Below are 13230 nucleotides of genomic sequence, written 5' to 3'. Positions count from 1 at the left end.
TACATTTTAATACAATTTGAATTCAATGTGCGAGATACAAAACCTCAATAAAAAGAACCACAAATAGCTCAACATTTTCATCTTACCTCACTTTTTAAAAAAGCATTTACTGTACAATATATATTCTTTGCTATTATCCTTCTCCCCCTTTCCTTGATTTGGATGGAATACCTATTTGAAGCTCACAGACATATTTTGTTTAATAATTTTTCATATAGCCTATATGCAGCCTGTCTTGTGCGTCAAACTGCACGTCACACTAGTAATGGCCATCCGGAGCGTATTGTCGTATTATTGTAAAAGCGCTGGGCCTAGGCCTACTATACCGAATGAGTTTGTCGGTATGCATAATAAAATGGACACATTAACAATTATGAATAGACTATAGACCTATGGTTATTAGCCTATTGTAATTAGATGTTAATTAATTGTCATTGGTGTTAATTGTGAGCTATTCACTGACTAATGTTTTAAATAGTGTGCTTGATAGATAACCTATTAGTTTAAAGATGAACGTTGATAAATCTGTCAGCAATATAGTATCTCACTGTCGCGATCATCTTAACCATCTCCCATAAACGCAATTGCAGCGATGTCTGGGGGAGATGCGCTCGTCCACAGCGGTAATCAATAGACGAATGCAGGTACCCTGCCTCCTCCTCACGCACTGACTCCGTCGCTCCATCCCCACGCATTCTGACTCCACTGTGCAGTCTCTTTTATTCTCCTCTCCAGCATCACTGCATATGAAGAATCACCAGTATTACTGTCTGTTGCTCCCCTAAAACATCTGGAGCACCACGTTTTACCAGGCAGAGACAGTTGCTCTGCCCCTGAGAAGAACGGTGTGAGAGCGCCTAGGACGGACTACTTGACACCTCGCTTCGCGGCATCGATATGCAGTAGTGTGATACCAATTCTGCGGAGACGGGAAGGCCATTCATTCCATGGCATGTTGATATTAAACCGAGGGTTCGCCTATTCGTGATCAACGGTAGTCTTATTCGTTGTGTCGAACGGAGGCTAGAAAGGGGGGTGGGGGGGGGAATCAACAATAACGTATTTTGCTAAACATTTCCTTGGGGTACCGTGGGGTGGGATACCGTTGTACCTACGATGGACTCCACCGTAGGGGAATATGGAATGGCTCGCTTGGGATTCCTGTTGGTTCTGATGGGGTCGTGGAGGTTTAGCGCTGCTTGCCCTGCATCCTGCACTTGCAGCATCTTAAGGATTGTTTGTATCGATCCTGAACCAGGGATCGAGGATTTCCCTATCCTTGCGTTAGATGACATGGAAAACATCACCGATATGTAAGTACTGATACAAAAAATAATGCAAGTCTTCGCCATGGCAGACATGATGGCTACACATTAAATTAACAGATTAATTCCACAATACGTAATTGTACGCTTTTGAGAATGAAAACAATGTCAGATTGCTGAAATAAATAAAGAAATAATGTCTTCGATCATGTAAGATCAAAAACTAAGGACTGTCCTCTATTTAGGCTGTCAATCTACAGTATATCTCCTATTCCAAGAGTTGTGCTTTATTATGACCATTCGAAAAATTAAAACAGAATTGGCTAGTGTCATTTTAAATGTACTAATGGGTGGGTTGTGTGTGTGTGTGTGTGTGTGTGTGTGTGTGTGTGTGTCTTCATCAGTTTGATTTTAAGGGTAATACTGGTATTAATGCCTGGTAATCTCCAACATGTGTACGGTCATGCGTGGCCTGGTGATTGCAGGCCTGCCAAAGAAAAAAGCAAAGCAGCTGGCTCTATCGCTCTGTGTCAGCTGTCAGGGGCAGCTTGTCTGTCGACTATACTTGTTACGATTGTAAAACCTGGCAAGTGACCAGGCATCAGTATGACCTCTGAAACATTTGGGTCTGATCTTATACTGTATACGTGTGTGTGTGTGTGTGTGTGTGTGTGTGTGTGTGTGTGTGTGTGTGTGTGTGTGTGTGTATGTATGTGTGTGCGTGCGTATCGGGGGTGCCGTGTCGCGTTGTTGGTATTTGGATTCGGAAATCTCCAAGTCCAAGTAAATGATTCATATTACGGATTTGGACAGTATGTTGTTCTGGTTCCAAAATGCAGGGACTGAAGGACCTACGTAAAATACACAACGGCAAACTGTCAGATTGATTATCCAAATATCAGCAATATTGTAGGCCCATAGGCCAAATACAATTGTACATCACATCACCGACACAGCACACAATTGAGTCTGCGTCGTCCACACACAAACCCAGCAATGCTATAGAGCTGACCATTACAGGCTTGTCGATAGCTGCCCTAACGGTGATTTTGTCAATATCAAATATATTAAACATTAACCATAGTACAGCCATGTACAGGCTACAAGCATACAGTTGTAAATAATGCTCGCCTGAGGGGCACTGGAGTTCATTTGGTGATAAACAGATCCAGTGTAGCACATGTGTAGATCATGTTTCAGCCTTGCAATGCTATTTTTCACCTGCTTAGTTAATTCATAATAATGCACGGTAAAATGCTATAAGTTTGTCTCTCTGACCCATATTGTTCCTCATCAAATACAGATAGTAATAAAGATATTAACACAAGATGTTTGCATATATTCATCATATGTGACTGGCATGTGACAAAGCCTATAAATATAGACCTTAGTGATTATGAGTTTAGTTACTGGAAAAAGAGTGTATAAATCTGTACTCTCCCTATGGTGTCCTGTTTGATTACATACTTATATTGTTCTTTGTTAATGGCCTACTGGTATGGCAAATTGGCTTATAAAAGATTTTCATTCATTTTTATGAATATTTTTATTTTGATGATGAAACATTTCAAAGGAATATTTAATGACATGCATTTATTAGGCTAATGCAATTACAATTCATATTTGAGCATCAGAATTAAAGAGAATATTGCATGTAAATGTTATCATAAGCATCAACAAAGTTTTAGATCGAATCAAATCTTATTATCATATCAACACGTTGACAATACACTATGTCCACACGTTTGAGCATTTTTAGGTGCACTATCTACCTATGATTATCCCTATTCACTAATAATATGTTCATGGAGAATCGACTTGAAATAGATGTTCCATTTGAGAAACCCATGATCATAATAATGTTTTAAGATCTTACTTTATTCTAAATAAAACAGTTATTAATGTTTTTATTTTGTATTTCAACTTTTATAGATACATTGCAAACCAAAATAGACTATTTGACATCAATGATAACAGCTTGAAGTACTACATGAATCTCAGAAATCTGTAAGTATTACTCATGTGCTGATCAAGATTGTGGCATTTTGTACAATAAACTATGCACCTACAGTCAATTTCATTAAGTATGATGAATTTTGTGAATACACAAATGTGCTCATGAATAATGATGTTCTCTTCTTTCTAATTCCCTCTCCAACAGAACTGTGACAAATACTAGATTAACTTCTATATCATCAATGGCCTTTTACAACAATACAAGACTTCAATATGTGTAAGTAGTCTTTTTCAACATCCATTGTTTATGCCTTGCCTCAACAGCAAATTTAGGAGCCATGAGACAGGCTCAGTTTACATAAAAGCAATTATGGGGAATTCATGCTGTAGGGAAGATGGGATTTAAATTCTTACCAGCCTCACTGTAGGTCCCATTCCAGCCAGGCTTGTATGTTTGTGGACAGGCTTATGGTACTGTAGGGTAACCAGCAAACAGTGATAGCAAAATATTCAATTCAGCATGGTGGAATACCATGGTACGATTTTAATGAGAAATATTTGTATGCATTATTTATGACAGTAACCTTACATTATACTGTACATACATAATATACACACATACACAATGCAATATATATGGAGGTTTATATTTATGTGACCTTATTATGCATTTATGGCCTAACATTATTATGTAACATTATTTTGACTTGTAGGAATCTGAGAGACAATAACTTGTCAACACTATCTTGGAGGACATTCCAAAATGTAAACATGACATATTTGTAAGTATCTTCTATCTATTGTAAGACTATGAAGCTCTTAGTGTGTGGGTGTGTGTATGTGTGTGTTTGTGTGTGTGTGTGTGTGTGTGTGTGTGTGTGTGTGTGTGTGCGCGTGTGTGTGTGTGTGTGTGTTTGTGTGTGTGAGTGTGTGTATGTAAGGTGATGGATTCAAATGTAAATATCTATGAACATCTTGGTGATTGTGTGTTTGTGTGTGTGTGTGTGTGTGTGTGTGTGTGTGTGTGTGTGTGTGTGCATGTGTGCCTGTGGTTGTGTGTAAATGCGCTCTCTCTGCCCTTCAGGCTGCTGTCTGGTAACCCTCTGGAGTGCGTGTGTGAAAACAAATGGATCAAACTGAGGCTGCAAGAGGACATCGACAGTCCAGAGATACAATGCATAGACGACAGAGGACGGAGCAAGTCCTTCTCCGAACTTTCCCCCCCAGACTGTGGTAATGTAAAGCCCTGACATAGGGTACAGCACTGAACATTAAACATGTCAAAACAGGCACACGACTGCCAAAGAGAGACAGACAGACAGACAGAGAGAAAAATTACTTATGTGTACGGAACAAGTGGTCGACCATTCAGTGACAAGAAAGAGGGGGGACACGGGTTAACTTGAACAACTAGTAAGCCAGTAAACAGTTTGAAGTCAACATTGAATGAAAGCCAATCAGAAGCTGTTATGTTACTGCAGAGGTGATCATTAAAAGGTTATTTTCACATTTTGGCTCACAGAGGCTCCCAAAGCAGAGGTCAGTCCCTCTGTCATCACAGAGATGGAGAGCAGCGATGTCACAGCAAAATGTAGTGGGTCAGGGTCCCCTGCGCCTGAGATCCAGTGGAACTTCGACATGCTCTCCACAAGCTATGAGGTGAGATGATCTTCCTATTGCAGAGGACACAACCCTCCACTGCACTATAGTTGTAAGGCCCTGAGCTTTTCCTGCCCATAATGTGACAGGGTCTGGTGTAAAAGTCCCCAAGTAGGGCAAGGTCATTTTAACGTTTTTTACAGATTATGAAAGTGCAGATTGTAAGGTTTTAAATTATATGTCATACATTGAAATCAAAAAATATTTGAATTTGTATGTTGGTAACTCCCAAACCAAATACTGGAGAAACCTGTTCTGAATCAAAACAGACGCGTTTGCTACCATTGCGTTGGTAGCTAGATAGCAGCAAAGAAGGAACATCGCTATGAACATAACTAACTAACTGCAGGTTTAGCACATCACAACATACTGATAGAACATCAACATGCTAAAAACATGTAACTACACATAATTAGATGATCACACAGTCCTTGCTATTGAATACGTCCTAAAAAGTTTGTTTACAAGCCATGTATCACTAACCCAGTAGCCTGAAGCAGGACGGGATGCGATACAGTGAATCCAATTCACAAATTATAAGTATTAGTGATCCTAAAACTGTTGTTTGTTATATTGAGTGAGCTCTTCAACACTTAAACCCCACTTAAACACCATGACACTGTGCTTAGCGTCTTCACCTGTAACTCTTGTTGGTAGCATTGCAATGCCGTTTGATTTGATCTTGAAGACATCGCCCCTAACTTCCTGTGTTTACAGATAGATGCCTTGGAGCTGGAGAGCAGTCTGACTCTGTCCGGCCTCTCCCCCTACGACAACGGCAGAGTGATCACCTGCAGCGCTGAGAACATGGTCGGCCAGACCGAGGTCACACTCACACTCAACATCCTCTGTAAGGACGTGTGCTCTGTTGCCTGCATGCCTTCTCATTACTCATCAATCTACTACAGTGTACACAGTAATGTGAATCATGTGTGGATGGTTGTCATTTGAAACAACCTCATCTGATGCTTGTGCGTCACGGAAGGCTGGTGGAGGTAAAAATTGGAGAACGGGCTCATTCGTTTTAATGCAATCATATTATTTGATGTGTTCCTCATTCCATTCCAGGCATTACACTGAGCCCATCCTCTGATTTCTGCCTCCACCAGCCTTCCCTGTTGTGTGTCCCCCCCCCCCCCTGAAAGGAGGAGTTCTTAAGTTGTCACCACTATGGCTTCTTCAGCAAGTTGTATTTATTGTACATGTGTCCTGCCACTTTGCCATGCTCCTCCTGGTGCCCTGCTATACTATTCCTCTTGTGTAGTCCTCAATCTTCCGCCGTACTCGTCCTCCTCCTGCTCGTCCTCCTCTTCCTCCTGGTGTATTGCTCCCAGTACCCTGCGATTACTCTTCCTCTCCTCTCCTCTCCTGTTGTTGCCGTGTCAGTTCGCCCCACTATCCTGCAGCTGCTGGAGCCGGAGAACCACCACCACTGGTGCATCCCCTTCAGTGTGACAGGGAACCCCAAGCCAAAGCTGCAGTGGTACCACGGGGACAAGGTTCTCCACGAGCAGGACTTCATCAGTACCCAGATCCACGAGTTCACCGAGAGCGAGTACCATGGCTGCCTGCAGCTGGACAACCCCACACACATCCACAACGGAGAGTACACTCTGGTGGCCAGGAACGAGTTTGGAGAGGACCAGAAGAAGGTCTTTGCTACTTTCCTCTTCCCGCCTGACATTGGACACACAGGTATCAATCGCACAGATGATTATATGTACGTATCTAAGCTGTGTCTCATACCTAGGGCTAGGGTTTCTTTCAAGACTATATGATTTAACTCGGAAACAACTTTATTTGTTGCTATAACCTGTTCAGGAAAAACTGTAAATAACATACATTCTCTTTTTTCTTTTTTTCAGACGAGACATCAGGCTACTATTGTAAGTGTTTATTAAGACACTGAAGTCAATAGCATGATGATTTACATCACCTGAATGTTTAGCACCACTCATTGAATATTGCTTAAGCTAGGAGAAATTATTTTGAAACTTATTGTCACAGAAATATGCAAGAGTACATTTCTCTGGACATGTTATAAAGTTATATTACGATGAAGATGATAAGGATGAAGATGAGGGCGATAAAAGAGGTGATGACTCCTCATCCTTGTTTTCCATGTCCTGTGTTGACTGTGCTGCCTATGGTGTGTGATGTCCTCCTGGTGCTTCTCAGACACTACTGGTAGGTGTTTGAACTTCGAAATGCTGTGGACACTTAACACCTCTGACACAACTCTAACACAGTGTATACAACTCTAACACAGTGTATACAGCTCTAACACAGTGTATACAGCTCTAACACAGTGTGTACAGCTCTAACACAGTGTATACAGCTCTAACACAGTGTATACAACTCTAACACAGTGTATACAGCTCTAACACAGTGTATACAGCTCTAACACAGTGTATACAGCTCTAACACAGTGTATACAGCTCTAACACCTCTGACACACCTCTAACACAGTGTATACAACTCTAACACAGTGTATACAGCTCTAACACAGTGTATACAGCTCTAACACAGTGTATACAGCTCTAACACAGTGTATACAGCTCTAACACCTCTGACACACCTCTAACACAGTGTATACAACTCTAACACAGTGTATACACCTCTAACACAGTGTATACAACTCTAACACAGTGTATACAGCTCTAACACAGTGTATACAGCTCTAACACAGTGTATACAGCTCTAACACAGAGTATACAGCTCTAACACAGTGTATACAGCTCTAACACAGTGTATACAGCTCTAACACAGTGTATACAGCTCTAAGTCGAATATATCAGAGATTTTAATCAAGAAACCTAAGAAATGATCTGCTAACAGCAACTGGAGTTGTTGGAAACAGCTAATAAGAAAGGACAATTATGCTATGTACGGTGTACCTGTAAATGTATGTAGCCGATGTATTCATTCTGCATTGAATCTGACCTGTGCTTGGTGTTTTTTTCTCCACAGATTCCCCCACTGCTCCTCCACTGGATGACGGTGTCGCAGTAAGTGATCATACACTCAGTGGTCTTTCTTGAATGGTTATTGGTTATATTGCACTGCAGCACTGCTGTAGGCAAGACTCTTCTACTGTACTGGTGAATGTTTCCTGTGCAGGTGTACGTTGTGGTGGGAATCGCTGGCGTTGCATTAACTGGATGTGTTCTCATGGTGATCATTCTGAAATATGGAAGAAACTCAAAGTTTGGGATGAAGGGTAAGCTTGTTTGTTTAGCAACAGTCATGTTTCAGGACTGAATAGTAACCTGCAGGAGTCAGGATCCAGTTCAGTTCTGTTTGGAATATTAACTTCTTGTTAATAAATGAAAAGAACATTCAAGTGACTAGCTCATTTAGCCATAATATGCGTTCTTGCGTAGGTATTATTGCCACAACTTCCTCTCATGTTTGGGTTCCTGTTGTTCTCTTAAGGCTCCTCCTCGGTCATCAGTAATGATGATGACTCTGCCAGTCCTCTTCATCACGTCTCCAATGGCAACAACACCCCGTCGTCCTCGGAGATGGGCCCAGACGCTGTGATCATTGGAATGACGAAGATCCCTGTCATCGAGAACCCACAGTATTTCCGCCAATCCGGCAGTATGCTGAAATCAGACACGTGTGAGTTACCATGGTGCAAGGTCTGCTGGCGGTAACCTAGTCCTTTTCTAATAAATCTGTGTCGGGCTGCGACCGGACAGTATAATGAACTTCCTGCTCTTTATTACCATGGCGATGACATTGGTCGACTTCTGTCGAGCGACCTACAGCTGAATTGTAATAACAGATAAACACTGTTCACATTCCAGACAGACACGCGACGATACACACACAAACCCTCTGACAAGCTTCTACATTAGGTGGCACAGCCAGTCTGACAATCGTGTGGTAGTAAAAATAGTGCATTGTCTATGAGACCCTCTCAACAGCTGTAGACTGACTGATAATTAGCTCTAACTTAATAACTTTGCCTGTCTGCACCTCACAGTTGTCCAGCACATCAAAAGGCACAACATTGTTCTGAAGCGGGAGCTGGGGGAGGGAGCTTTTGGGAAGGTCTTCCTGGCTGAGTGCTACAACCTTTCCCCAGACCAAGAAAAGATTCTTGTGGCAGTCAAGGTACAGAATCACCTTTAAAGTCAATTATGAAAAATAATGACGCTCCTATAGGAAATGCGACTCACATAGCATGACTTGTAGAGGTCTATGTACTGTAGGAGATTGTGTGGTCTATTGAGTGAATATGCTCAGTTAACCAATTTGAGGGCATTGTGTGTTTCTTGTGTATGTGTGTTCTTGTGTGTGTGTGTGTGTGTGTGTGCCTGTGTGTGTGTGCGTGTGTGTGTCTGTCCTCCACAGACACTCAAAGAGGCCAGTGAGAGCGGCCGTGCAGACTTCCACAGGGAAGCAGAGCTGCTGACCAACCTGCAGCACGAGCATATCGTCACATTCTACGGCGTGTGTGTGGAGAGCGACCCGCTCATCATGGTGTTTGAGTATATGAAGCATGGGGACCTCAACAAGTTCCTCAGGTACTTATCTGTGGCCCAGTGGCCCATTTTCATCTGTGTTCATTCTGCTGTACTACTGTACACTTTGGACTCATGAGTATCAACCTTGAAGTCATCAGAAAGTCCCTAAATTGGGACTGGTCAACAGCATGTACTTAAACTAGGTTTTAATTCATGGGCGCTAATCAGGAGTGGACTGTTCCAGGCTTTGTGTTTAATCAATATTGTGGTGTGGTGTGGTGTGGTGTGGTGTATTATACTGTAGGTCTCATGGTCCTGACGCCGTGCTGATGGCAGACGGACAGCACAGTTTGATGGTGGAGCTGACTCAGTCCCAGATGCTCCACATCGCCCAGCAGATCGCTGCAGGCATGGTCTACCTGGCCTCCCAGCACTTTGTCCACAGAGACCTGGCTACACGCAACTGTCTGGTGGGGGAGAACCTGCTGGTCAAGATAGGGGACTTTGGCATGTCCCGAGACGTATACAGCACAGACTACTATAGAGTGAGTCTGCTTCCTCTCTATATATACCCCCCCCTCTCGCTCTTTCTTTCTTTCTCTCTTTCTTTCTCTCTCTCTCTCCTCTCTCTCTCACACACTCTCTCTCTCACACACACACACACACACACACACACACACACACACACACACACACACACACACACACACACATACGCACAAACATGTAATTAGAATTTCTCTCTGGTTTTGGTTTGAAATAACTGTGCAGTTACAGCAATAGTAATTTTTAACCAGAAGTATTTTATCTATTTTAATGCCATTTAAATGCAAATTCTATAATCTGCATAGAATTACTGTTTCCATGGTAATAGGGGGCAACAGTGCAAAATGCACCAGCAGTTTTTCTTTCCTGAGGAAGTAGTTAATGCTTTATCTTCTGTCCTATTCATTAAGGTGCTCTAAAATACATAGTTTATGAACAACCCCCCAACCCCTCATTATCCAGCCTCTCCAGCCAGTATCTCATATCTTTTCAGTCTCCTGCTTGGAGTGAAACATTCTTCTACAGTACATTTCAGACAGTCATTTTAATTCAATGGTATGAGGAACATATTTGAGTCAGACAATTTCTTGCTCTCACAGACTCAGTCATTCACACACACACACACACACACACACACACACACACACACACACACAGACAGACACGCACACGCACACGCACGCACACACACACACACACACACACACACACACACACACACACACACACACACACACACACACACACACACACACAAAGGCCTGAGGCCTACAGTGCCCTCTGCTGCTGAGTGTCCCTTTACGAAAATCAATACAAAACAGATGAATGAAACTGAGACGCAGTAAGACCCAATCAGAGAAACATATGAATAGGCCCATTCACTAATACACGCTATCAGCTACTGTGATCAGTTGGGAAGTAATTGGAAGATAAATGATGCAGCTGAGCTGAGCCTTACATGTTTGAACACATTCCGAATTTGTCACAGGACAGGACCTTGTTTTGCTGTGTCTGTCTGGAGCGTCCAGGCCATAGAGTATAGAATAGAGAAGTTTTATTATTATTGTCATGGGAGCAATTTGCTGTACAACAAACCAGTCAGTCTGACAATAAAACACATCATTCAGTAAATAACAATTAAATCAGTACATCCTAAAATGCTACCGATACAAGATTACAGTACAACAATATACAACTGCAATATACAATATACAGTATACTGTATAGGTTAGATACTGTTACTGATGGATCGTGTGTTGTTGTGGCGTCCAGGTGGGAGGTCATACGATGCTGCCCATCCGCTGGATGCCCCCAGAGAGCATCATGTACCGGAGGTTCACCACGGAGAGTGACGTGTGGAGTCTGGGCGTGGTCCTCTGGGAGATCTTCACCTACGGGAAGCAGCCCTGGTACCAGCTCTCCAACAACGAGGTCAGAGGTCACCTGTTATACTACACTGAGACTGGAATCAGATTTTTCAGTTAACGTTGATTCAATTCAATACAACTGTATTGATCCCTGAAGGGCAATTACAAGGGCATTGTCAGTACAGGCAACAGTAGTCACATACATATACTGTATATGTGACAGCAGCTGGTGAAACCGGGAACAAGTCGCCAGCCAATCAAAATGTTCAGACTTTTATTCTGAAATTTAAAAATAAATGTCAACATTGACACACTCGCTAGTCATGCCAAAACATTGCAATGCAATGGATTTGGTGAGTAATCCCCACTACTACCTAGTAACTAACTATATAGTATACTAACTATAACACTACTTTACATTTTTAGCAGGCTCACAAAACTGTATTAGTTGATTAGTTATTGATTTTCAACAACACTGAAATTTATTTACATTTTTCCGAATAATAGTCTGAACATTAAATCGTCTGCCGACTTGTTCCCAGTTTCACCAACTGTTGTCACATACGTATAGCAGCAGACAACATCAACATGACACATAACGGCCGTGTATAAGCATTCACAGATAACAAGTTACCGTAAGGAGGGAGGAGGTTAAAGTGTGATGTTGTTCATAGTGTACAAACAGGCATGTGGCTGAGTGATTGGTCATGTGACCAGTAGTAGTGACCTGCCTGTTCCTTCCGTCCTGCAGGTGATTGAGTGCATCACTCAGGGGCGTGTCCTCCAGCGGCCGCGCACCTGTCCAAAGGAGGTGTACGACCTGATGTTGGGCTGCTGGCAGAGAGAGCCCTACATGAGACTCAACATCAAGGAGATCCACAGTCTGCTCCAGAGTCTGGCCAAGGCCTCGCCTGTCTACCTTGATATACTGGGCTGAGTGAGTGTGCATGTGTGTGTGTGCATGTGTGTGTGTATGTGTGTGTGTGTGTGTGTGTGTGTGTGTGCGTGCGTGCGTGCGTGCGTGTGTGTGTGTGTGTGTGTGTGTGTGTGTGTGTGTGTGTGTGTGTGTGTGTGCATGGGTGCGCGGGTGCGTTTGTGTATGTGTGTGTGTGTGTGTGTATGTGTGCGTGTGGGTGTACGTGTATGTGTGCGTGTATGTGTGCGTGTGCGTGTGCGTGTGTGTGTGTGTGTGTGTGTGCAGATGCTCATGCCAGAGAGAGAGTATATGTATTTGCTTGTGTGTGTGGTATTGATTGTGCTTCTGCCTCCTCAATCATCACATAGACAAAAGCCTTACATTTGATTGAGCTCTTTTTTTTCTTTTCCTTCTCCATTTAAAGACATTTAGGGCCTGTTTCTCAAAACCAGATTAAATGCATGCAGGATGAGGATTGCCTAATTTTGATTTAGTTAATTGAGAAAAAAATGTTTCATGAACATTGCTTGATTTTTAGATATGAAAGATTTCTACTCCTAGACTGTTACTGGCAGTTTTAAATTAATCTTAATTATAGTCAACAATTGAACAATCAAGAACAATTGAAGCTATGTTCATGAAACCAAATGATCAGTGATTTGATTAAAGAGCAATTCGATCAAGGAACAGGCTTAATCTGGGCCCTTGAAATAGGTCCTTAATGTACCTTGTGTTATTTGACTCTTGTATACTGTATTAGCCTAGCTGGGGATGAACAAAGGGAAAATGACTGCGTGTCAAATCATAATGGACAATGTATGGACACTTTCCAACATGGATACAGCTTTTACTTTTCCTTCTAATATAAGAAGGAATATTTTGTGGATCAACATACCGTAAAAAGTTTAAATATGAAGAAAAAAAAATACATTACAATGAAGTAAGGCTTACTCCTTTTAAGTGTCATGGACTATTTTTATGATGTGAGAAATTTGTAATTGATGTAAGGGGCTCTTGACTGTGTTGTTTGTTTCCATGCCAAGTCA

The 13230-nt window shown here is 42.1% G+C and overlaps 1 protein-coding gene across 1 annotated transcript; it reads left to right on the top strand.

Moving 5' to 3' along the window:
• Positions 1-1116: 1116 nt before the first annotated feature.
• Positions 1117-12205, top strand: ntrk2b (neurotrophic tyrosine kinase, receptor, type 2b; the record flags this gene model as incomplete). The annotated part of the gene is made up of 16 exons (XM_080528024.1): positions 1117-1313; positions 3198-3272; positions 3427-3498; positions 3935-4003; positions 4306-4454; positions 4744-4880; positions 5598-5730; positions 6267-6575; positions 7851-7888; positions 8001-8100; positions 8316-8504; positions 8872-9002; positions 9243-9415; positions 9660-9900; positions 11174-11332; positions 12020-12205. 16 exons carry the CDS (start codon positions 1117-1119, stop codon positions 12203-12205), a joined length of 2358 nt encoding a protein of 785 aa, XP_080384150.1.
• Between the last annotated feature and the right edge of the window lie 1025 nt (positions 12206-13230).

The sequence above is a fragment of the Nansenia antarctica genome (genome assembly GCF_963989245.1).
Source record: "Nansenia antarctica genome assembly, chromosome: 4".
Taxonomy (NCBI): domain Eukaryota; kingdom Metazoa; phylum Chordata; class Actinopteri; order Argentiniformes; family Microstomatidae; genus Nansenia; species Nansenia antarctica.
This window is presented reverse-complemented; position numbering and strand designations above follow the sequence as displayed.